The 26414-nt window shown below is 46.2% G+C and overlaps 1 protein-coding gene across 1 annotated transcript in view; it reads right to left on the reverse strand.

Annotated features, from left to right (window-relative positions):
- Positions 1-333: 333 nt before the first annotated feature.
- The window catches only part of LOC101270222 (sodium/glucose cotransporter 1-like), a 62045-nt gene continuing 35964 nt past the window's right edge, over positions 334-26414 (reverse strand). The window contains 7 exon segments of the mRNA XM_012535249.1: positions 334-629; positions 2961-3060; positions 5229-5444; positions 7799-7967; positions 19865-20015; positions 21230-21337; positions 23618-23750. Of these exon segments, the coding sequence (XP_012390703.1) occupies positions 334-629; positions 2961-3060; positions 5229-5444; positions 7799-7967; positions 19865-20015; positions 21230-21337; positions 23618-23750 (1173 nt within the window).

The following is a 26414-nucleotide window of genomic DNA, read 5'->3' on the forward strand; positions in this document are numbered from 1 at the left end:
GACAGTAAACACAAGCAAAACCCCCAAATATATCTAGAGATAAAAAGCCAAAATTAAATTTAAAGTGAAAGCCAGTGTTTGTGCAGTGGAGCCATCTGGAGAGAATGACTCATCGCACAGAGGACAGACGTGCTCATCTTCGGTCTCTGCCCTCACCAGTGGGCTTCGCCGCCCGTCAGCCTGAAGCGTTGACGCTGTGGGCACGTTTTCATCAGTGTGATCCTTGGTCCACGTCCGTGGGCCTCCCCGTAGGAAATGTTTCCTCCCCTCGACGATGAGGGCATTTGCAAGAGGCTGTGGTTCGCCCGTTCCCCAGACGTCCCCGCAGGCTGCCTAGGAGAAGTAGAAGTGGCAGAGCACTGTGAGCGATACCAAGAGGAACCCGCAGACGTTGGGCACTTTTCTCCAGTGGGATATCTCTGGCATGTCTCGGAGCTTTGTTCCTTCCAGCATGTCACGCTTCTCTGTCCCTTCAGAAGTGGCACTGTGCTGTGTCCCTTCCGTGTCACCACACTCCATCTTCTGCATGACTGCCTCTTCCGGGGCGAGTCTGGGGCCTGGCAGTGGCTCCAGTCCGCAGAACACATCCCAGGCCTTCCAGAGGCAGCTCCTGACCTCCTCAAATATGTCTGGAACAGAGGGAACAGGCACAGGCCAGGAGGCTAAGAGGCCACACACAGGAGGGGGGGTCTTTCTCACATCTCAGTGGTGAGGCCGGCAAGAAGCCCAACAGACTGGCTCTAATGTGGAGAACAGTCCTCAGCCGCTGCTGCAGAACACCTCCCGCCGCCCTCAGAGACATGGAGGGGGGACTTGGGGTGTGGCCTGGGCCATGCTTGCTTGCACTGGCAGAGCCTTCAGCCAGCCCAGAACCCCGGCCGGCACGGGGCAGGCCCTCCCCGCTGGGCGCTGGAGGGCCCACCCCTCCCGTCTCTGGCACACGCCCAGCACAGCTCTGTAGGTCTAGGGCAAGTGGCTGCTCCTCTGAGGATGGAAAAAGCCCCAATTGCTCTGCTCTCCTCAGCAACCTTGGGGCGTGTCTTCTCTCCAGGTAGGTGCCAGTCTCACAACCTGGCCCAAAGTAAGGCCCTCTGGGCCCTTGAAAGGGGAATCACTGGTGTTTTCTCCAGGAACGGGGGAAGTCTAGGAATTATGGGCAAGCTTCTATTCACAGCTCTGGACCAAATCAGTGAAATGTCTCACTCCGGGGCTTAAATATCCCTCCGGTGTCTGGTAGTGCAGTCCACGCTGGCCGCTCCCAGGCCTGCTCAAGTGCGGGTCAGCACCACGGCCAGCTCCGCACACACGTGAGCCCAGCCAGTCTGGGAACGGATCCCTCTTTGATGATAAGACAAGCACACCTCAGTCCGAGAAGTGTGCGCTGTGACCTGTTCCATGTCTCATCCCCTTGGGCAGCCACCACGCCAGCTGTGTGTCCTGAGGCTGGGGCAGCACCAGGGATGGCGGAACCCGTCAGCCAGTGACGGAGGGGCCTGTGTTACAGGGGAGGTGCTGCCGCCAGAGAACCCCAGAGACGCAGATACCTGCTGCGGTGCTGAAAGGTCCTGAGCGGCACATGCTGGTCCTGTCTCTCGGTCTCTCAGATGTCTGGGTCAGCACACCATCATGCAGCTGCCAGGCCCAAAAAGGTTGCTGTATATCAGTGGCGACTGATCATGTAAACACAGCCCAAGAGCTGTATGACGGGAGATGGGACAGTGGCCAAGAGCACACGCTTTGGAGTCAGACTGCCTGTGTTCAAATCCCAGCTCCACCACTGCCTGGTTATCTTTGGAGTCCAGGGCCGACTACTTAAATGTTTGGTGCCTCAGTCCCCCCATCTCTGAAATGGGGATGATAATTGTACCTGTCACACATAGGCATACTTTCCACAGTGCTTGGCACATCCCAAATGGGCAAAAAGTGTGAGCCACTGTCATCATGGCATCCACCCACGATTGTGGACGAGGGAGAAGAGGAGCTGGGAGGTGCCCCCAGAACAAGCCCCCGGCACACGTGGCCCCCAACGGGCAGTTCCTCTGTCCCTGAGGGAGAGCAATCCTGGGAGCCCTGTACCCTCCAGGGGCGCGGGGCAGCCTGGCTCAGGAGAGGCCACTCCCCTGCCCTACAGGTGTCGGGAGAGGGTCCCAGGCCCCTCTAGGCTCTGAACGTTCCTGGCAGGAGTGGAGAGGGGGCCCCAGAACACTGCCTCTCCCCAGGCAGGCCTTCCCTCCCTCCCTCCTCCAAACTCACAGTCCCCCCAGACTCTCTGCCCCAGACTCAGCGCTAATCTCGTTAGGCCTTTATCCCTGTTTGCGTCAGGGCCTCAGGAGGTGCAGGTCACCCTCCCTGGGGCCCCCGCACTCCGCCTCTGACCCCATCTGCTGAGAGCTTTCCTCTGGGCCTTCTGGGGCCCCCAGGCCCGAGCCTCTCCCGGAACTCTCTCTTCTTGCCCCAGTGAAATCGGCTGTCCTTGGCGGTGTCCCCCGGCGCCCTCTTGGGTGGGGCTGCTCCCTCCTCCTTGCAGAGGCTCCCGCCCACTTCCCAGAATCCCTCTGGGTTTGAATCCCTGTGTGAGACTCTGTGACCTGCTGTCCCTCCCCTGTCCCCAGTGGCTCCTCCCCTCCTGCTGAGGCACAATGTGATCTGTGTGGCTCGGTGGATCCCTCCCACCCCAGCTTAAACGCTCCTAGATCACCAGACACTTGTGTTTCTCTGCCCCTCACGGGCCCTTCCCTCCTCCCCCGGCACCTGCTGATGCCTCCCATCTGGATCTCTCTGGCCCGGACGGCCACACGGATGGCCGAGAGGCATCTCACCCTCGACAAACACCCACAAGGCATCTTTGGGAAAATGAAAGACGGAGCCTCTGCCTGGAAGTACTTCTGGGAGTGGAGACAGCGGGGTGGGGGCAAGGAGCAGCATAGGCCTCTCTGCTGGCTTTGGGTCTCCCTTCTCACCTGGCCGTGCCTGCGGTGCGGGGCTCTTCCCTTGTGTGTCTTTGTCCAGATCGACCCTTTCCTCTTGGCTGTTCCATAAACTCCAACAGAGGCGGCGTAGCTGGGGGGAGAGCAGGCGCACGTCACCACCCAGGGCCATGTCACGCAGGCCTTATGGTGCCACAGCTCACAGCTGGGCACCAGGGTCTCGAGGGACTGAAAAGGGTCGTTAGACTCCAACAAGGGACAGAAGGAACATGGGGTGGGGAAAGCAAGGCGCCTGGGAACCCTGGATTTCAGTGCTGGCTCTGGTCCTGTGTGGCTGTGCGGCTGCCCAAAGGTGACCTCAGTGTCTTGGGCTGGATGGTAGGGTAGGAGGCAACACGCTCAGGGCTTCTTCCAGTAACTGAGGGTCTAGGAAGCTGTGCCCTTCAGGGTGGGAGAAGCTGCTCATCACTCCGGTCTGCTGCTTCTGGTGGATGGGCCCGCAGGGTAGACCTGGGAACTCTGCTTTCCTTCCAGGAGCCCCTCCTGGCTGTCAGAGATGAGCACTCACACAGCCCAGAGGAGGCCTGACCTGGTTCACCTGGGGTATCCGGCTGACCTGGTCCCTAGCCAGGCTTAGTCGCTCAAGCTCAGCAAGGCATTTGCAGATGCAGAAGGGGAGCATCCCTTCCCTTCTAGTCTGTTATTTTGTTCTCTTCCTGAAAACACATATGGAGACTTTGGGAAGTAAAACCCAGACAATTGCTGTTGCTTTTTTTTGCTTTTTTTGAGGGTTGGGGTCAGCAGAAGCACAAGTAAGCGAACATTTCCACCAAGTCTCTCCCGGAGCAGGTTTTAATCTATTATACCAGCTTCGGTATATTTGAATCTCAGCACCACCACCTCTCCCACTCCCCCAAACATAGCAGGGATGTGACTGAGCAGCCCCTCCAAGCCCCGCCTCTCGGACTAAGACATCAGTAATGAACCTGCTGCCGTGTCAGTGACAGAGACTGGGTTTAGCCTTGAGTTGCTTCCTGGTGATGCTGTACGTCTGCATTTGCCTTCCCAATTACACGACGAGCCCTGTGGACCAGGCCGCTGGGCAGGAAGAACATGGGATTGAGTGTGGTCCCGCTTCCCCTGGTAGCGCCCAGTGTGCAGCACAGACACTGACCCGAAAGCACGGTTCCCCCTTTGCCTCCCTCCCCTCCTCTCCAGAGCACCTGTGCTGCTAGGCAGGAAAAGCACTCAAGCACGTGGCTCCTGAGAAGCGGGCAAGACCAAAAAGTTGAGAATACAAGAGCAGCAGAAAAGAAGTCAGACAAGTCGACCATTAAGACCCTGAGAGACAGGAGCTTGGGTCCAGCACCCACGGCTTCTCCACGTGCCGGGAGCAGGGCAGGGATGTGTGGTGGGCGAGCTGTCCTGGGCACTCCTGGCCGTCCTCCCAACTTGCTCCATCCCAATCCCACGGGGCTGTGTGCGAGAGAGGAATGGGTCAAAAGGAACTACTGAGCAGAAAGGTGGCCACAGGGGAGGCGGCCTTCCAAGTTCTCAGCTCTCACCCAGACCCCAGGGCACACGGGTCTCACAGACCCGCCTCCCTTCTGAGCTCCTCCTGCCCTCTCCTCTGACACCTAGGACCCTCCCTGCTGCTCTTCGGCTCAGCCAAGCCCCTGTCCTGCTAAGCCTCCTGGCATGCCCACGTGGGTGACGCGATGGAGTCTGGTCAGGCCCAGTCCTGCTGCTGGCTAGTTTTGGTGTCATGGACAAGTGACTTGACTTCTCTGAGCCCAGGCTTTTTATATTCCAACTGGGGTGACTGACACCTGCCTCCTGGGAGGGGGGAAGTGGCCGGGAAAGGAGAATGAGGCGTGCCCAGCCACCAGCCACAGCACTGCCAGCATTACTGTCTCCCCTCCTGCTGGCTTAATCCGTTCTGGGTGGGTGGCAGCTGGGACTGCCCTGATTACATTAATTCACGCTGAGGTTAGCAACCTTAGCACTTCAAGAAAATTTTGTATTTTAAAAACCAAACTTCTCATTCTCAGTGAATACATAATTAGAGGACTGTTGGAAAGCTTTTTAGTTTAGTTTTTAAGGCAAGGAGGTTATTTGCCTATTTCTGACCCAACCGTCACCCCCCAACCCCCAGCCCCGCCCCCCACCCCCCCCCACCCCGCTTTCAAAAAGAATGCAGGAATTCAGCCACTTTTCTCCAAAGCTGGCAGAGCCAACTTGTGGTTCACAGGGACACTGGGACTGCGGTGGACCCCCGAGCATCCTCATGGCAGCACTCACATGTTTATCTGGAATCGGGTCTGTGAACAAGGAGATCCCCAGGACGGTGAAAAGACTGATGGTGAAGAGGATGACGGCAAAGTAGAGGTAGTGCACGCCGCAGATGATCCGAGAGCACCTGCTGTTTGTCGAGCAGCTCCAGGCCCCGTAGGCAAACTTGGACACCATGCGGCAGAAGCCAATCAGAAGTCCACCAGTCAGCCTCCAGAAGGCACCCTGACAAAGAAGGAGCCCCGAGAGTCGCCTGGGAGGAAGACGGGGAATGAGACAAGCCATCCTCAGCCTCGCCTCCTGACCAGTCTAAACTGGTCAGCTAAACTCAGCATAACAAGGGCTTCACATGACTTGCAGAAGCAGAGTCTTAGCACTGCGAGGAGATGACACCTTCTTGGGCTGAACACAGACCGAAGACGCATGGACACTCTCTTAGGTCTATCAGAGAACTTAGGAAATACTGGAGACAGTTTTAAGTTAGACGGTGAAGACACATCTCAAACATAATGTGTCCAAAGAGACCTCAGTCTTGCCTGTTGTTGTAGGGGCACCTCCATCGCCCTGGCAGCTCAGGCAGAAACCGCAGGAGACATCCCTGGCCCCTTTCCTTCCATTCTGCCCTACCACCAATCCATCAGCAAATCGTCCCATCGTCTCCACAGCGACCACCTCAATCCCGATCTACCACCTTCTCTCACACAGGTGGAATCCAGACCTGGTCTCCTGCTCACCCGCTGTCCAAGAAGCCAGAGTGATCTCTTCAAAGCATGGATTAGGGAGTGCCCTGACTCTGCTGAAGACCACCGTGGCTTCTCATGACTGCCCTCAGAAGCAAGTCTCATCTGCTCGAGCTGACCTCACCTGGCTCCGCCCTCTCCCCTGGTCAGTCTACTCTAGCCACTAAGCGTGACCTCTTCCTGCATGTCAGGGCTGCCCACTGTGCTCTCGGCCAGGCCTTTGTACTTGCCCTTCTTTCTGCTTGGTTCTCTATCTAGATCTTGGTGTTTCTGGCTCATCCTCCAGGATTCAGGTTTGAGGTCACTTTCTTAGGAGAAATCTTCTCCCACTACCTTGGCTAATGTCCTTGTGCTCCCCCTACCCCCAGCACCTACCCTGCTAACCTCCATGATCCTTTCTGACTTTTAAACAGCACTACACCACTCTCAGAAATCTTATCTGCTCATTGGGTATCATCCGTCTCCTCCAACTGGACAGTCCACTCTTTAAGAGTGAGGACTTCATCTTGGTCCTAGAGCTGCATCTGGAGCCTGTCTCAGGTGTGACTGAATGTTGGAGGAGGTAGAGGATACAGTATGTGGGAAGCATCTTGGAGAAAGAGCTGAAACCAAAGGCCAGGTGTGGTCCACAGGACCCATTTATTGAAGGAGGCGTGCAGAAAAGGGAAGATCTAGAAACAGATGGGCAGCAGAAGCCAGATGAGGGTGGGAGAGAAGGCCTGGAGAAGTTCTCTAGGTCAAGGAAGGTAGCCACAATACGCTGTAACCTTGGACCAGGGGTAGCTGGAGAGCCACTGACAAGATCCCCAGTTTCCCTTGGTGATAGGCCCCAGTACTGCAAGGGTGGTGACCATCGCCGGTAGGAGGCAGGTTCTCCTGACTGCCTGCTCCTCTGCCCCTGCCCTTCCCAAGAGAGCACAGAGAAGAGCATCTCCAGAACCCAGCAGCCCCCCACCCCATTCTCGGTGCCCAATTGAGTCCTGGTGAGCTGGGCAGAGCAAGAAGCACTAGCAGATTTGTCTGGAGGATTGAACACCTGACATGGGCCTGCAGGAAGCACCAGCCAGATGGAGGTGGACAAAGATATTCATGGCAAAGCAAAGAGTCCACAGGAATGAAGAGGGGCCAGAAAAGGCATGAGACAGGCAATCAGCACTGCAAGTGGTTAGCAGTAGCTGGGGCCTAGGGACTGCGTATGGAGAGGGCCAGGCCTGAGAGGCAGGCAGGAGCCAGGTCACAGAGGCACCATGCTCGGGAACTCATGCAAGGCCCAGCTGCTCAGTGCTGTTAGGAGAAACAGGTCAAGAAGTGACTCAAATAATGAATGAAAATATTCTGGCAAACTGTGCTTTCAGTCTTACTGATGAAATGATCAAACCATTTGATCTTGGGATCTTTATTTAGTTTTAAGTGTGGCTGGAGGAGATGGTCTTCATGCAGGGAAGGCGGTAGGAGCTCATGACTGAACATGCCCCTGTGAGTTTGAAACCTCTGAGCAGGAAACATCCATGCACAGAGGCAACAGAAGAATATCTTCCTGTGGCTAGATGAGCATGCAGGAGGATCCCACACACTTTGCACCATCTATGGCACAGTCGAAAGTGGATTACATTGCAAAGGGAAGAAAACAAATCAGAGCTTGCCTTTCCCCTGCAAGCATGAGGGAGCTCGGACCAAAGCTGCCCAGGAGTAAATCATCTCTCAGAAAGCAAATGATGCAACGGTGTCAACTCCTGAAGCACAAGAGACCCTCTCAGGGCAACTTTTGCAAAGATAGGTATGATGTGAAGGCAAGCCCTCACACTGTGCCATGCCGTGGCCATGCCAACTCCCACCTACCTGCTCAGTGATTCTCTTGCAAAATATGGCAAGCAGGAAGATGGCAGCAATGGGCGGCATCAGGTAACTTAAAACTGCTTGCATGTATTCAAATAGTTGTTCCCTGTGTGCCATTTGTATAGCAGGGACCCATGCAATGGAGACAGCAAGTAAGATTATAACAAAAAACCTGTAAGTTAAACCAAAAGTCAACGGCAGTTTTATGAGTTTTTTACCTGCCAATAAAATATCTACAAACTGTAAACTATTAGCTAGTTTTAATTATTTCTTAGGTTAAATTCAAGTGCCCATTCATAAGGGTGGCAGAGGAGATAGCCATACCCCTAAACATTAATAGGACCATAGGGCTGCAGGCAAAAACCCTTCAACTTCTGGACAAATAAAACTGAGGGTCCATTTGCCTGTTACTGGATCATGGGTAGATTTTCATCACATTTGGAGACTGTGTTGGGATGGTCGTGCTTAAAATATATAATACCTGGGGCTACCCTGGTGGCGCAGTGGTTAAGAATCCGCCTACCAATGCGGGGGACACGGGTTCGTGCCCCGGTCTGGGAAGATCCCACATGCCACAGAGTGGCTAGGCCCGTGAGCCACAACTACTGAGCCTGCGCGTCTGGAGCCTATGCTCCGCAACGGGAGAGGCCGTGACAGTGAGAGGCCCGCACGCCACGATTAAAAAAAAAAAAAAAAAAAACAAAAAAAACACGTGGAAAATATTAATTTCTTCAGGGGTAACACATTTCTAAAGATTTCAGATGGATTAGTATGGCACCTGATATTAAAGATTTGTGTAAACTCCCTTTAAACCCTTGGTTGTGCATGTGGGGAAGAATTGCCAAATAGTCCACCAACAAGCAACTGCTGGAAGGCAGACAAAGCTGAGCAGAGATTTCATTGCCTGCTTATAGCAGGGGAGACAGAAATTGGAGTTTGAATCTCATGAAGTTAGAGGGGCCAGGTAACCACCTCAGGCTTTTCACTGAAAACCCCTGAATGTCCATGCCTTAGAAGCAGAGACTATTTCCCAGGACTAAGAACTTGCTATAAGACTAGAGCAAAACTGAAACAGAGTCACCCTAACAAAGTATAAAAACCAGGCCTCCACAACTTTAAGGGGGTCAACTAGTAATTTACCTGCATGCTTGAACAAAAACCAATATTCTTCAGAGGAACATGATCCAGAATTTCTATATTGTGTTATCTACAATGTTCAATATATAATAAAATTTTCTAGGCATGTGGAGAAGTAAGAAAATGTAACCCATAGTCAAGAAGAAAGCAATCAATGGAAACTGACACCAAGATGGCTCAGGTATTAAAATTAGCAGACAAGGACTTCAAAGCAACTACTGTAGTTATGTTAAAGGACTTAAAGGAAATTATAGTTATAAGTGAACAGATGCAAAATCATGAAAGAAAACTGGATACTAGAAAAAATTTAAAAAGGAACCAAATAGAAATTCCAGAACTGAAATTCTGGTTCAAAATATGAAACAAAAAATTCACAGGTTGGCTTTAACAGTAGATTGGAAATGGCAGGAGAAAGGGGCAATAAACCTAAAGGGAGATTGATAGAACTCTAAACTGAAGAACACAGAGAAAAATTTTTTTAAATAAAGACAGCCTCAATGATCTGTGGAACAATATCAAAAGAGCAAATATGTGTGTAAGTAGAGTCACAAAAAAAGAGATGAGGGATGCAGAAGACAAATATGCAGAGAAATATGGTCAACGATTTCCCATATTTGGTGAAAACCATTAATTTACAGGTTCAGAAGTGCAGAAAAGCCCAATCAGCACACCATAACAAAACTGCTGAAAACCAAAAATGAAGAGAAAATCTTGAAAGCCCAGGAAAAAAGACACATTACATACAGAGAGCAGTACTATGAATTATAGATGACTTCTCATCAGAAACAAGAGGACAGAAGAGAAAGGAAGAGCATACTTTAAAGTGGTAAAAGAAAAATACTATCAACTCAGAATTCTACATCCAGCAAAAGTATCCTTCAAAAATAAAGATGAGGGCTTCCCTGGTGGCGCAGTGGTTAAGAATCTGCCTGCCAACGCAGGTGACATGGGTTTGAGCCCTGGTCTGGGAAGATCTCACATGCCACAGAGCAACTAAACCCATGTGCCACAACTACTGAGCCTGTGCTCTAGAGCTTGCGAGCCACAATTACTGAGCTCGCATGCCACAACTACTGAAGCCTGCGCACCTAGAGCCCATGCTCCACAACAAGAGAAGCCACCGCAGTGAGAAGCCTGTGTACCTCGCCGCAACTAGAGAAAGCCTGCGTGCAGCAACGAAGACCCAACACATCCCAAAATAAATAAATAAAATAAATAAAGATGAAAGAAAAACATTTTCCAATAAACAGAAACTGAGAGAGTCTGTTACTAACAGACCTGCATTACAAGACATACTGAAATTCTTCAGGGTGAAGGGAAATAACACAGATGGAAACTTGCACCTTAAAGAAGGAATGGTAAGTCCAAAAGAGTAAAATATAAGATGCTACATATATTTTTTTTTCTTATTTTATTTTCTTTAAAAGGCAGTTGACTGCTTAAGGCAAAAAATTATATCACTATCACTGTATTCTGGGGTTAATAATGGATGTAGATGTAAAATATATGACAACTATAACATGAATGATGAAAGGGGAAAATGACATATAGTGTTGCAAGGTACTTACATTTTACATAAAATGATACAATATTAAGTTTAAGTACACTAAGGTAGGTTAATAATGCCTATTATAATGCCTAGAACAACAAAAAGAAATTAAAATATAAAAACTATTTCCAGCCATATTAATGATTACACTAAATGCAAGTGAACTCAAATTATAAAGACAGAGGTTGTCAGATTAGATTAAAAGAATCAAGATACAACTATATGTGCTCTACAAGGGACTCATTTTAAATATATTTACAGGTTGAAAGTAAAAGATGTTATAAACCCTAAGCATAAGAAAGCTGGTGTGATCTATAACAGTAATGAAGTAAATCTCAAGACGAGAAGTATTATCAGAGATAAAAAGGGACATTTCATAATGATGAAAAAGTTAATTCCTCAGGAAACCATAACAAGCATAAGGGCACCTAATCCCAGAACTTGAATATATAAGAGGTAAAAAAAACCTGAAAGAACTATAAGACAGAAACAGACAACTACATAATCATAAATGAAGCTTTTAATACCTACTCTGTGTATATAATATACACAGTATATATAATATATATAACAGAGGAACTAGACAAAAATTAAGAATACAAAAGTATCAATAAATTTCAAAAGATTAAAATCTCATAGAGTATGTTTTTGGATCACAGTGGAAGTAAATTAGAAATCAATAACAATAAAATAGTTAGGAAAGTACTAAATACTTGAAAATCCAACAGCACACTTCTAAATAATCTATGAACACAGAAATAAATCACAAGGAAATTAGGAAATATTTTGAACTGATTAAAAATGAAGACACAACATATCAAAATTTGTGGGATGCAGCTAAAGCAGAGCTTAAAGGGAAATTTATAGTTTTAAGTGGTAATTGTAAACAATAAGACAGGTTTTAAACCAGTGATATGAATTTCCAATTTAAGAAGCTAAAAAAAAAAAAAAAGAAAAGAAAAGAAGAGTAAATCCAAAGTAAATAGAAAAAAGGAAACGAATAGAATTCAATGGGGGAAAAAAACCAGAGGAATCAACAAGCCCCAAAGTTAGTTCTTTGGAAAAATTATTAAAATTGATAAACGCCTAGGCAAGTTCACTCAAGAGAAAAAGAACCCCCTCCACGCCCACATATTACCATTACTAGAGATCCTACAGATACTGAAAGGATAAGGTAAAATTTGGGGAGGTGCTTGGAGCCATGGCAGTGAGGATGCTCCTGAATATTCTGCTCACCGTTACACCAGGAATTGGTGCTCACTGGTACACCACACTAGGTGGAATACTTTAATTGGGTGATTTAGCTCGAGGAGTCTGATCAGTTATCATGGAGCCTGGCAATATGGCTTCTCCTAAGAGCATGCCAAAAGATGCACAGATGATGGCACAAATCCTGACAGATGTGGGAATTACAGAATATGAGCCAAAAGTTATAAATCAGACGTTGGTATTTGCATTCTGATACGTAAACACAATTCTACATGATGCAAAAATTTATTAATGACATGCTAAGAAAGCTACTGTTGATGCACATGATATGTGATTGGCATATTTTAAAAAATAAAAGCTTTACTGTTTCACCTTTTGCATTCAGATACACAGTCCATCTGAAATGGATTTTTGTGTAAAGGGAGGTAGTCAATATTCTTTTTACCAGGAATAGCCAAATTACCCAGTACCATTCCTTTTCCCCTTACCACTTTCCCACTGCACTGTACTGTAATCTTTGTCATGAATTAGACGACTGTATACCTGTGCGCTGTTTTTGATATTCTGTTCCATTAATTTGTCTACCCCTGCAATAAAACCACACTGTCTAATTAGTATCACTTCACAATAGATATTGGTATCTGTTAGCATAAATCCTCCAGCTTTGTTCATCTTCAAGAATAGCCTTGGATATTCTCTGCTCTTCGCATTTCTATATACTTTTAGAACTCATTTGTCAATTTTTACATGCATACAAAAAAGTTACTGCATTTTGATTGGGATTACTCTGAGTATGTAGAATAATATGGGGAGAACAAACATATCATTATTGAATCTTCTAATTCACAGATATGGTATATTCCTGCTATACTTAGGTCTCATTAATTTCTCTCGACAACGCTTTGTAATTTTCAGCAATTTTCTCATGTCTTTTGTGAGATTTATTCCTAGGTATCTGATATGGTTTAATGACACTACAAATGTTAATATGTATAATGTGTAATGTGTAAAATATGATTAATTCTTGTATTTGATCTTTTATCAGTCTTGTTAAATTCACTTTAAAATTTTAAGTTTGGGGCTTCCCTGGTGGCGCAGTGCTTGAGAGTCCGCCTGCCGATGCAGGGGACACGGGTTCGTGCCCCGGTCGGAGAAGATCCCACATGCCGTGGAGCGGCTGGTCCTGTGAGCCATGGCTGCTGAGCCTGCGCGTCCGAAGCCTGTGCTCCGCAATGGGAGAGGCCACAACAGTGAGAGGCCCGCGTAAAATTTTAAGTTTGTCTATGAAGTCTTTCATGACAATTTCATTTCTTCCCTTTCTATCCTTATGACATTTGTTTCCTTTTTCACCTTTTTGCAGAGTAGCACCTCCAGTACAGAAGAAAAGTGGCTATAGTGGATGCATGTGTCTAGTTCCCAATCTCAGGGGAAAAGATTTTCAAATATAAACATTAAGTATGATAAACGCTACAGGTTTTAAAGAACATGTATGTTTAAAAGTCTGAATAAAGAAGATCTTTTAAATTCTCTAATTTGCTAAGATTAAAAAATAGGTCTTAAAATTTTGAATGATTTTTATCTATTAATATGACTATATAATTTTCTCCTGTTTTCAGTTAATGTGGTCAAGTACATTGATTGATTTTTGAATAAAAAACTATGCTTGCATTCCTGGAATAAACTCCAGATGGTCATGGTGTATTATTCTATGTTGCTGGACCTGATTTGCTAATATTTTGTTAAAATTTTCTGCATCTATGTTCATATTTGCATGGTACGTATTTTCTCATGTTTTCTTTAAGCCTTCCTCAATCTTAAAGAAGATGTCTCTCTTCAATAAAGTTTCAGGATACAAAACTAACATACAAAAATCAGTAGTGTTTCTTTACACTAACAATGAATTATCTGAAAAAAATAAAGAAAGCAATCCCATTTATGATAGCATCAAAAACAATAAAATACTTAGGATAAATTTAACCAAGGAGATAAAAGGTCTCTACATTGAAAACTATAAGACATTGATAAAATAAACTGAAGAAAACACAAATAAATAGAAAGATATCTTGTGTTTATGGATCAGATGAATTAATATTGTTAAAATGTCCATACTACCCAAAGCCATCTATAGATTCAATGCAACCCTTATCAAATTTCCAGAGGAATCTTTTACAGAATTCAAAAAAAATAATCCTAAAATTCATCTGGAACCACAAAAGATCCTGAATAGCCAAAGCAACCCTCAGAAAGAAGAACAAATCTGGAAGCATCACACGTACTGATTTTGAACTATATTACAAAGCTATAGTAATCAAAACAGTATGGTACTGGCATAAAAACAGACACATAAACCAATGGAACAGAATCTAGAGCCCAGAAATAAAGCCGTACATATATGGTCAACTAATATTTGACAAGGGAGCCAAGAAAACTCAATGAAGACAAGACAGTCTTTTCAATAAATAGTGCTGGGAAAATAGAACGTTCATATGCAAAAGGATGAAACCAGACCCCTATCTTAATGCCACTCAAAATGAATTAAAGATTTAAATATAAGACCTGAAACCATAAAACTCCTAGAATAAAATATAGGGGATAAGCTCCTTGACATTGGTCTTGGTAATGATTTACTTTTGGATATGACACCAAAATCCCAAGCAACAGAAGCAAAAATAAGCAAGTGAGGGTTTCCCTGGTGGCTCAATGGTTAAGAATCCGCCTGCCAATGCAGGAGACGTGGGTTTGAGCCCTGGTCTGGGAAGATCCCACATGCCGCGGAGCAACTAAACCCGTACACCACAACTACTGAGCCTGCACTCTAGAGCCCATGAGCCCCAACTACTGAAGCCCGTGTGCCACAACTACTGAAGCCCGCACGCCTAGAGCCTGTGCTTTGCAACAAGAGAAGCCACCACAGTGAGAAGCCTGCACACCGCAACAAAGAGTAGCCCCCACTCTCAGCAACTAGAGAAAACCTGCATGCAAGTGAAGACAAAATGCAGCCAAAAAAAAAAGTTAAATAAAATTAATAAATAAATAAATTTATAAAAAAATAAACAAGTGAGACTACATCAAACTGGAAAGCTTCTACACAGTCAAAGAAACAATCAACAAAATGAAAAGGCAACCTATAGAATGGGAGAAAATATTTGCAAACCACACATCTGATAAAGGGCTGATAGTTCCTTAGTTGTCTAAGGAACTCAGACAACTTTAATAACAACAACAACAACAACAACAACAACATAATAATAATAATAGAATTTTAAAAATGGACAAAGGACCTGATAGACATTTTTCCAAAGAAGATATTCAAATGGCCAATAGGTACATGAAAAGGTGCTCAACATCACTGATCAGGGAAATACAAATCAAAATCACAATGAGATACCATTTCATACCTGTTAGAATGGCTATTATCAAAAAGACAAAAGATAACAAGTGCTGGTGAGGATGTGGAGAAAAGGGAACCCTTGTGCACTGTTAGTGGGAGTGTAAACTGGTGTGGCCACTGTGGAAAACAGTATGAAGGGTCCTCAAGAAACTGAACACAGAACTACCACATGATCCAGCGGTTCCACTTCTGGGTACATATCCAGAGGAAACAAGGATCGCTATCTTGAAGAGACCTCTACACCCTTTACACTATTTATAATAGCCAAGACATAGAAACAACCAAAGTGTTCATTAACAGATGAATGGATAAAGAAGATGTGGTACATATACACAATGGAATATCATTTGGCCACAAAAAAGAAAGAAATCCTCCCTTTTGTGACAACGTTTAGGGCATTATACTAAGTGAAATAAGTCTGACAGAGAAAGACAAGTATTGTATGGTCTCACTTATATGTAGAATCTAAAAAAAACCCTGAATTCATAGAAACAGAGAGCAGACTGCGGATGGGTGTGGGGGGAATGGGTGAAGGTGGTCAAAAGGTACAAACTTCCAGTCATAAGATAAATAGGTTCTGGGGACATAAGGTACAGCATGGTGACTGTAGTTAACAACACAGGATTGTGTATTTGTATATTGTATATTTGAAAGTTGCTTAGAGAGTAAATCTTTTTTTTTTAAGAGAGTAAATCTTAAAAGTTCTTTTCACAAGAAAGTAAAACTAATTATGTGAGGTGATAGATGTCAACTAAACTTGTGGTGATCATTTCACAATATATATATATATTGAATCATTATTGTACACCTGAAACTTATACAGTGTTATATGTCAATGTTATCCCAACAAAACTGGAAAAGAAAGGTGTCTCTTCTACGTAGATTACAGTTGGTTAAAAAAAAAAGCTCTGATAATCTTCACCTTTTAACTCAGCTACTTAGTCTACCTATCTCTGTTTCATGAAATTACTGATATATTTAGGAGCTATCCTATTGTTTTCCAGTTAACCTACCTTTCACGTTCTTTTTATTCTTTTGACTTATTAGTTATCCCATATTTTACTTTTATTAACTTGTTAAACGTTCTTGAACTGTTCTTATATTGTTTAGTCTAGAGACTACATGTATCCTTGACATATCACAGTCTGGTACAAGTTTTGACTTTTACCACATCCCGAATAGCAAGAGAACGTGAGAATACTTAAGCTCCATTTAGCCCCTTCTCATTCTCTCTGGGATTTTACTGGCATGTTTTGCCTCCATATGTTGTTAATCCCATAGACATTTTTTCTTATTTATGTCAACACTCACTCACTTCTATTTCCCACATACTTACCCTTTCTGGTGCTCTTCATCCTTCTCTGAAGGTCAATTCTTCCATCTGGATAATTTTCCTGCAGCCTAAAGAACATGCTTTAGTATTTCTTATCGTGAAATTCTTTTGTAATAAATTCTCTCAACCTGCATTTATCTGAAAACCTGTTTGTTTCACCTTCACTCTGGAGGCTATTTCGATGGGTATTGAATTCCAGGTAGGCAGTTTTTCTAGCACTTGAAGATGTCACTCCACTGCCTCCTGGCTTTTACAGTTTCTGTTGAAACTTCTACTATCAGTCTCTCTGCTGCTCTTTTGAAGGTGATGTGATTTACTTTCTTCTGGCTGCTCTAAAGATCTTCTCTATCTCCAGTCTCCAGCAGTTTCACTATCATGTGGCCTGGGTATGGTCTCTTTTGTATTTATCCTGCCTGCGATTTGTGGAATTTCTTGAATCTCTGGATAGTTGTCCAGATATTTGGAACATTCCTGGCCATTATCTTCTCCAAATTGCTTTTACAGTTACATATATATATATATATATATATATATATATATATACATAATTTCCAATAATACATATATATTATTCTTCTGTGTTCCACGTGTATCTTCCTTTTCTCCTGTGTGCTTTAGTTTGGATATTGTAGACTAATCCATTTCCAAGCCACTAACAGTGTCTTCTGCTACAGCCAATCAGCTGCTAACAAATCCATTGAGTTCTTAATTTCAGATATTTATTTTTCAATTCTAGACCTTCTTATTTTTATAAATTCTAATTCTCTGGAAAAATTCCCAATTCTTTTCATCTATTTTATAAACCTTTCCCTCTATTTTCTTGTACCTATTAATCAAGGTTATTTCAAAGTCCTTGTCTGCTAACTTCACCTGTGGGTCTACTTTTTTTTTTTTTAACATCTTTATTGGAGTATAATTGCTTTACAATGTTGTGTTAGTTTCTGCTGTATAACAAAGTGAATCAGCTATATGTATACATATGTCCCCATATCCCCTCCCTCTTGCAAGCACCTCCGTCCTACCCTCCCTATCCCACCCCTCTAGGTGGTCACAAAGCACCAGGCTGATCTCCCTGTGCTATGCGGCTGCTTCCCACTAGCTATCTATTTACGTTTGGTAGTGTATATGTCAGTGCTACTCTCTCACTTCGTCCCAGCTCACCCTTCCCTCACCCCGTGTCCTCAAGTTCATTCTCTACGGCTGCGTCTTTATTCCTGTCCTGCCGCTAGGTTAATCAGAACCATATTTTTTTAAAGATTCCATATATATGTGTTAGCATATGGTATTTGTTTTTTTCTTTCTGTCTGACTTACTTCATTCACTCTGTATGACAGACTCTAGGTCCATCCACCTTACTACAAATAACTCAGTTTCGTTTCTTTTTATGGCTGAATAATATTCCATTGTGTATATATGTGCCACATCTTCATCCATTCATCTGTTCATGGACACTTAGGTTGCTTCCATACCCTGGCTATTTAAATAGTGCTGCAATGAACATTGTGGTACACATCCCTTTTTGAATTATAGTTTTCTCAGGGTATATGCCCAGCAGTGGGATTGCTGGGTCATATGGTAGTTCTACTTTTAGTTTTTTAAGGAACCTCCATATTGTTTTCCATAGTGGCTGTATCAATTTACATTCCCACCAACAGTGCAAGAGGGTTCCCTTTTCTCCACACCCTCTCCATCATTTATTGGTTGTAGATTTTTTGATGATGGCCATTCTGACCGGTGTGAGGTGATACCGCATTGTGGTTTTGATTTGCATTTCTCTAATGATTGGTGATGTTGAGCATCCTTCCATGTGTTTGTTGGCAATCTGTATATCTTCTTTGGAGAAATATCTATTTAGGTCTACTTATATATACATTTTATTTTACACATATATTAGTATAAATATAGCGGTAAGGGGGGACATTCTTGCCTTGTTCCTTTCTAGTTCCATTAGGTATGACTTGGCTTTTAGGGTGATACAGATATGTTTTGTCATGTTGAAAGGTACCCATTTTACCAAATACCTTTTCATCGTCTGAATAGATATATATGATTTTTCTCTTTGATCTATTAATATCGTGAGTAATGTTACTACATTTCCTAATATTGAACCATCCTTGTATTTCTGGAAAACAATCACAGTTGGTAATGAGATGTCATTCTTTTAACATTTTTTTAGTATATTGTTGGATTTGTGTCTAATATTTTATTTACAAGTTTTGCATTGGTATTTAAAAGTGAGATGAGTCTTTAGTTTTAATTTTTTCCTGTGCTGTATTTGTTCAGTTTTGGCATCAATATCTTGAGCTTTATGAAATGAATTTAAGTCTTTCTCCTTTTCCCCATGTTCTATAAAAATTTAAATAAAACAGGTACCTGTTTCTTAAAGTTTCTCAGAAAAGTGCTTTTTAAACAATGGAATGCTAATCAAAATGTAACAGCAAACTCAATTTGCAGGGGTTAGACAGATAAGACAGTGAGCAGTATGTACCTTGCCACGGGATGAAGGAGGCATCTGAGGCGTAACGTAGGCCAAGTTCAAAGTGTGTGGGCTGGAAGTGGTCCACAGACAGCCAGTGTGAAACCCTACAGAATGAGGATAAGGTCCACGTGTTTACACATTCACACCTCCTGCCTTATGCCTAGCTTGTGAGGCCTCCTGGTTAATGGCATGGCCCTGAGATGGATGAGATCCTCTTTCCATGTGACTCAGGTAGACCAACTACCTTCTCTGAGCCATTCCCCCCATTTGTACAGTGAGAATAAGAACTAAAACTTACCTTTAAAGGTTGTCATGAGGACTGAAAGAGAAAACGAGATAATGTAGATACACTTCCTCACAAGGACTAGTTTGGGGGGTACATTAATATGTACCCATTATCATTGTGATTATTACTTAATTTTTTCCCAAATGGAAACAATTTTCTTTGTGATTATAAAAGCAATACAGGACTTCCCTGGTGGCGCAGTGGTTAAGAATCTGCCTGCCAGTGAAGGGGACATGGGTTCAGTCCCTGGTCCAGGAAGATCCCACATGCCGTGGAGCAACTAAGCCCACGTGCCACAACTACTGAGCCTGTGCTCTAGAACCCGTGAGCCACAACTACTGAGCCCGCGCGACTAGAGTCTGTGCTCCACAACAAGAGAAGCCACCACAATGAGAAGCCTGTGCACCGCAATGAAGAGTAGCCCCTGCTCGCCACAACTAGAGAAAGCCCATGTGCAGCAACAAAGACCCAACGCAGCCAAAAATAAATAAATTTATAAAAAAAATAAATAAAACAAAAGCAATACATCTTCACTGCAAAACTACAACAAACAAAACACCACCATGCTGTATATAAACAAGATAACTCTATATGCAGCATTAGAGCCTACATTTTTCACATAATGACATTTGTGGGCATCGATTCATTGATGGCAGTAACTCATGTGATTAGAGGAATCCTTCACCTGCCTATTAGCATGAGTTCATTTTCAGTGGCCATCAGCTGTATCTGGGTGTAGATGTCCATTGTGAACACGGCACTGGCACCGCTGAAAAGAGAAGTCAGGGAGGACATGAGAGAGGCCCAGAGTGCGGACACCATCAAGCCTCGAACACCTGGAAGAAAAGGAACACTTCCTGGGCCTCCAGCTCTTTGGCCGTGCCAGGACGCCTTAGGCCTCCTGAGGAACATTCCCACTTGGTAAATTTTGTTCGGAGTGGGAGTCCATCTAAGATAGATCAAGTGCATTATAGCTGCCCTTGCTCTGTGACGAGCCTTGCTAGCTGGCCGCTGTGTCTTCATATAATATGCGAGTGCTTACTCTGGGCTGGAGCACCTCTTCAGGCATCAGCCTGATGATCTCCCTACAGCCCTGTGAGAAGGACACCAGTGCTGACCCCTTTTACAGATGATGTGGCTCCTTGTGCCTCAGTGTCCCCATCTGTAAGGTGGGTATTAAAGTACCTACTGCACAGACTGTTGTTAAGATTAAGATACAGTAAGAAGATGGGTTAACACAATGTCCAACACAGAGCAAGCTCTCAACAAGTGTTACCTATAAACGTAACAGTCTAGGCTTCTGACCTGCAAGGCCACTGGATGGCAGCGGCTTTGCTGAGAGATTCCCATGCATAGTTGGGAGAGCCTGAGGGTAACAGGGCTTGCACAGGAGGCCCCACTGTATTCAGTAGGTACTCAGGCCAGGCCAAGACTAGAGTTCTTGGATTGGCCTGGCTTCAAGTGCCCATGGCCCTGGGCTGCAGCCCCGGGTGCTGAGCGACCCCCTTCCTGAACTGTGGGATGGTTGGTGCTTCCCTCAGCTGGGATCTATCTACATTGTATTTTATGGGAATGTCTCAACATTGCTGGCCTATTTATCCTCAGAGCTAATACGGAATTTAAAAAGACTGTACTGTTTGTTTGCCCGTTTCCCTGGGATGTGGCAAAGTGGGTGAGACGAAAGCCATGCCCCTGCCTGTCCCACTGGACTGAATTCCTTGAGAGCAGGATGCGGTCTTGCTCCCCTCTTTGTCCCCACAGACTAGAACAACGCCGAGCTCCCATCTGCGGCAGTGAGGAGCAGAGGCGTGGGTTCTGCAGGGAGGGGACCATGCAAAGGGCCAGCAGAGGCTGGGCCTGAGCGCGTGCCCGAGAGAGAAAGAGAAAGAAAGAGACAGAGAGAGAAAAAGAGAGAGAGAGAGAGAGAGAGAGGAAGAGGAGGCCACAAGGCTCCCGGGATGCCAAGGGCCCCTCCCACAGCCTACGCTTCCACCGGGGCCCTCACTCCTGACCGTCCACTCACAGCCCTGGAGGCAGCTCCACTTCTTACCACTGGGCAGCAGCTCCACCACCAGCACGGGGTAGGCGAGAGGGCTGCAGCCAGTTCTGGCGCCACAGTACTTTTCACACTCTGAAGGCACAACACACGCCACTTAATCTGCAAAGAGAGACAAGGGTCACACCAGCATGTGGCCCCTGAGCACTAAAATCTGAGCTCAGGGAACGGGAAGCAAATTAGGAACGGTGTGTGGATGGCAGATTCTTCGTCTCCAATTCGTGACCCCACACGTGCGTCAGGAGCTGGGGGTCAGGCCCCAGGAGTCAGCGGGTCGGTGCTTCTGCCAGTTCACTGCTTGACCCACAGCAAGCCCTGTGACCTCGACAAGCCTTTCAATGATCCCAGCCAGGTGTCAGGAAAGCAAACGATGATTCATCCATACACTGATGGGTGGGCCACTCATGACCTTACTCCCTTAGCCCCGTAGGGGTGTTATTTCAGAGTATTTGGGGAGAAATTTGGACAAAGGGAAGTAAAGGAGGGAATGTGATAGGCCTTCAAGAGCTTAAATAACAGATTAAAATTTACCATCTGAGAAAAAAACCAAACAACGAATCAACGTAGACTAGGAAGAGGCAGGAAGGGCCTGGGTTTACATGGAGAGCAAGGGGTTTCACTGGGGACGTCAGGAAAACTAAGTGGGTCAGCTTTTCCTCTGCCTGCTCTCCCTCCCCCTGCCCTGCGAGCAGGCCCTCAGTCTCCTTCGGCATGGTTTGGGAGGGGCCCAGGGGCCACCTGGCCATTCTGGAAACACCTTCCCCTTGGCCACAATGACTGGTCCGTCACCCAAGTGAGCTCACGGGACTCCCCTGGGATTTCTGCTGGGAGGGCGAAAAGGAAACACTCTTTCTGGGGGTCGTTGGGCTGGAGGGTGGAAGGCTGGTGCTGCTGGTGGTCATCTGCCATCAGACAGACTGAGAGGACACCAGCTCGGAGGAAAGAAGAGCTAAAAGTGCACGTCATTTTCACTCAAGAGCCTCAACTAATACAGTGGCCCCCAAGGAAAACCTGACTGGCAGAATCACACCGTGTGGGTGTCTGGCCCCTGGTTCTGGCCATGGGAGAGACCCAGAATCTAGGACCAGGAACGTTTGGGTTACTGGAAAAGTATGTTCTCCCAGGAATGTGGGCAGGTGCGGAGCTTTTGTGCCAAACCGCTCTCTATGAGTGTGTGTAAACAGTCTGTGAGTCTGGCCATTTCTGAGGATGCGGGGCAAGTGGTCCTGGGCCCCTCCCCACCCTGACGGCTCTCCCAAGGGCAGCCCACCAACTCTATTCACCTGGTGGTCAGAAGCTGGGGGCGTGTGGCTTCCTGAGGCCCGCTCTTCTCGCTCCTCCCTCAGCCACTTCTAGAGGCCAAGAGACATGTGGTTTCGCCCAGTGGGTGGGGTGGGCTGTGAGGTGAAGTGGGGCTGGGGAGGCAGGGCCGCCAAGCACAGGCGACTCTGGGGTCCTAGCGAGCACAGAGGCCTATTTCTAACCTATGAGGAGGCACCACCTAAGAGACCCCAGAAAGGGCTACCTGACAGCCAAAGACCAAACCTGGGATGTTGGAACGGAGCGCTCCTCTCTGTTGAAACTGGAAAGGGATCAGGATTAAAAAAGAGGCAGACTGAGGATGGATTAGGGTTAGAGACGTCTACTGCACATGTGGCTTCGCAATAAAAAGTGCTTCACTCTCTGCTTGGCCTTCTGCACTGAGGCAGAAGACTGTGGAAGCCGCCTGCTTTGACCATGTGGCTGCACCATCTGAGTATGTGCTCCATAAAGGTTTAATGAATAAACAAATCTGGCACCGAGAGGCAGTACACCTAAAGGCAGTAAAACGAGGCTGCAACGGGGATGAGGGACATCCACGAAATTGTGACAGCTCAATTAAGTGCAGCAGGGACGTTCTCACAGCACTTAACAGAAAGAATGTGGGCCTCAGGGCTAGACCCACTTTGGGGGTTCCATCGACATGCCACACCTGGGGCTGTGAGAGCAGTGACGGCATTGGTCACATCCGAGCACAATGCCTGGCACCCAGGAGTGCCCGCAGGACGGTGCCTGCAGTGCAGGGGGAACAGCTGACCTCCCCATGGACCACGCCTCAACGCCACGCAGAGACCGGCCACTGCAGGGAGCATCGGCTGGCTCATCTCCGCCTGAACTCGTCTCTCTGCAATTCCTCTCTTGCCACCTACATCCACGGTCCCTGCCAGACTTCTGCTCAGCCACATCCCTAATCTAAATCCATGAGCTCCCAAGAAAGCAATCCGGGGCACCTCAACCCCAGCAGTCTCCCCAGCAGGAGACCTGATAACCCCATGCTCCCTAGATGTAGATGCCTGAGAGAGGAGAAGAAGATCAGTGTGAACACAGCAGAGCAAGAATTACCTGTGTACAGGACGCGGCTGATCATCCCTGGCATCACTATGCTGATGGGCAGCAGCTTCAGGTACCCACACAAGACACAGCCGCCTTTCACATGAGACACGTTCTTCCCTGCCAGGCAGCCCTGGACAAAAATCTGCCGAGGAAACACAGGTGGGGGGGGCGGGGGGGCTTTCTCAGAGGGTATCAAGCCCGGGCTGCCTCGGCACAGATAGGACAACTGTGACCTGCAGTAGCAGTAGGGTGTGCCCTCGGAGGGGGTGCCCACTGCTCACCCCAATCACCCAGGTGTCTCCGGGCATGCAGGGCCAGAGGAGGCACGTGTGACCGATGCACACGTTTTGCTCAGTGCACAGCTACCAGAGGGGAGGAGGGTGGCCTGACCTTGGCCTCATTGTTAGCACTGCACGCCAATCAGCAGCACAGTGCTTACAAGCTGTCCCCTGGCAAGGATGAGACTCCCTTCTAGAGGCCACAGACCGTCTCTGCCCTTGTGACAACAATCCAAGCACAGGTTGGTCCCCGGTAACAAATGAGTGTTTAGAACTGCGACCAGCTTCACTTGTCCAAGTGGAAATGAACCAGTGTAGACCTTAACATGCAAAGTCTCCTGGGAGGTGCTTCACGCCCCCTTTCACGGTGCTCCTGCTGTAAGAGGCGGTGTGCACTCAGCCCGAGCAGAATGGTGTAGCGGGCAGATGGAGAAGCACTTAAGAAAGAACATAAAGACATGGTCCAGTGCATCAAGACAATGCAGTACTCTGTATGCATTAAAATTACATTCTCAAAGAATATTTAAATAATGTGAAAAATGCTCATAACGTGACAGTAACAAAAAGGCACGGGATACAATAGCACACACACCTTGACTCTATACCTAGAAAAAGTCCACAGGAATAAACCAACATGACAATAGAGGTTAATCCTGGGATAGTAGGATTGACAGGTAGGATTTTCATGTTCTTCTTTAATGATTTCTTTCTTTCCCACATGCATTATTTATTAATAGGAGGAAGAACCCCAAGGTTGTCCTGCCTCATGTAAGCAGGCACTGCTTCTCAGTGGGCCTGTGGGCATCCTGCTGACAGCCTCTAGGTGCCTGGGGGTCTCTGCTGAGCAGGTGGGCAGCCAGGCTGCACTTCCTGGTCTTTGCTTAGCTCTGCACACAGAAGAGATGGTCTCTAAGGGAGGGGGTGAAGGAACAGGGCCAGAGCAGAAGCCAACTCTTTTTTTTTTTTTTTTTTGCGGTACGCGGGCCTCTCACTGTTATGGACTCTCCCGTTGTGGAGCACAGGCTCCGGATGCGCAGGCTCAGCGGCCATGGCTCATGGGCCCAGCCGCTCCGCGGCATGTGGGATCTTCCCGGACCGGGGCACAAACCCGTGTCCCCTGCATCGACAGGCGGACTCTCAACCACTGTGCCACCAGGGAAGCCCCAGAAGCCAACTCTTATTCTGAGGACAGGATAGTCGTAGGGGCATGAAATCATTCCACGCAGAAAGCCCTAAGCACTTTCATAGGTTGTCATATATCACAAAGCGGGGCAAGGGACGAATTCTTGTTTAAAGATGGTAGTGGGCCAAAGGAAAACAATTTTCTTTTGGTCAGTTTGTCTCTTTTTCAATTAAAATTCTTTCTTAAATCATTTTCTTTACTAGTTAGGAAGTTAGAGATTCTACTTCTATGCTTTTAATAATTACCCTTAAAATTTTAACATGGATACAACTTCAGGTCTAAAGTAAATCAGTATCTGTGCCCTTCTGAACAATTTAAGGTCCACAAACAGATTTAACTCTAACTATGGTCCGATATTTTAGCTCTGTCCTGTGTTACTTCCTGTGTGCAGAATTATGGTGATTTTCAGCCAATGCTTCAGATCTGCGCACGTGCCGGCCGGCTTCTCTAACTGTCCCTCCTGCTCACCAGGACCTCCTTTTTCTTTATGCATGTCATTCAGTCTCTAGGGAAGGTTATGCCTTTATTTTGCCCTTGCTACTGAGTAATACTTAGCTGGGCACGTAATTGAAAGTGGACATTTTCCTCAGTACCTTGAAAAGTTTCCTCCTCTCCCTTGGGTTCCACTGCTGCTGCTGAGCAGACTGTTGGGGGTGTACCTGTCTTCTTCTACAAGGGATCTTTTCTCTCAGGTGGCTTTCAGTCTCCTCTTCGTCTTTCATGTTCTGAAACTTCATCAGGAGGTGACTTTGTGTAGATTTGCTTGGGATTCACTGTGATTCCTGAATCTGATGAGTCCTGTTCTTTCAACAGCTGTAAAAATTCTCAGCCACTTTCTCTTCAAATATTGCTTCTCCCCTTTTCTCCTGGAACTCCAATAGGATGTATTTTAATCCTGTCTTCAATGTCACTTTGTCTCTCTTTCACACTTTCCATTTTTCTGCTTTCTGGGCAAGTTCTTCAGTTCTCTCTTCTAGGTTACCACTTTTTTCCTTCAGCTATGTTTAATCTGTTATTCTAACAGTTACTCAGTTTTACATTTCAGTAAGAATATTTTTCATTTCCAGAAGTTTGAGTTTGAGATCTAACTGATCATTTCTGATGGAAGGGTTTCTTGGTTGTGGTGGTTTGATTCCACCCTGTTTTCTAATTTTTACAGAAAGACTTTTCTTGTCATTGACATAAAGCAGCATAATTAGACACATAATAAGCAGAGGGGAAGAATACAAATAACAACACTGTGGCTGCGTTACAGATCACGCCCGTGTGCTGGGCTCTGGGCCTCATCTTGTTTCCTGGTCCTCTGCTCAGTACATGGTAAAGCTCCATCAGTGCCACTCCTTGT

Source organism: Orcinus orca, chromosome 15 (assembly GCF_937001465.1).
Source record: "Orcinus orca chromosome 15, mOrcOrc1.1, whole genome shotgun sequence".
In the NCBI taxonomy this organism is placed as follows: domain Eukaryota; kingdom Metazoa; phylum Chordata; class Mammalia; order Artiodactyla; family Delphinidae; genus Orcinus; species Orcinus orca.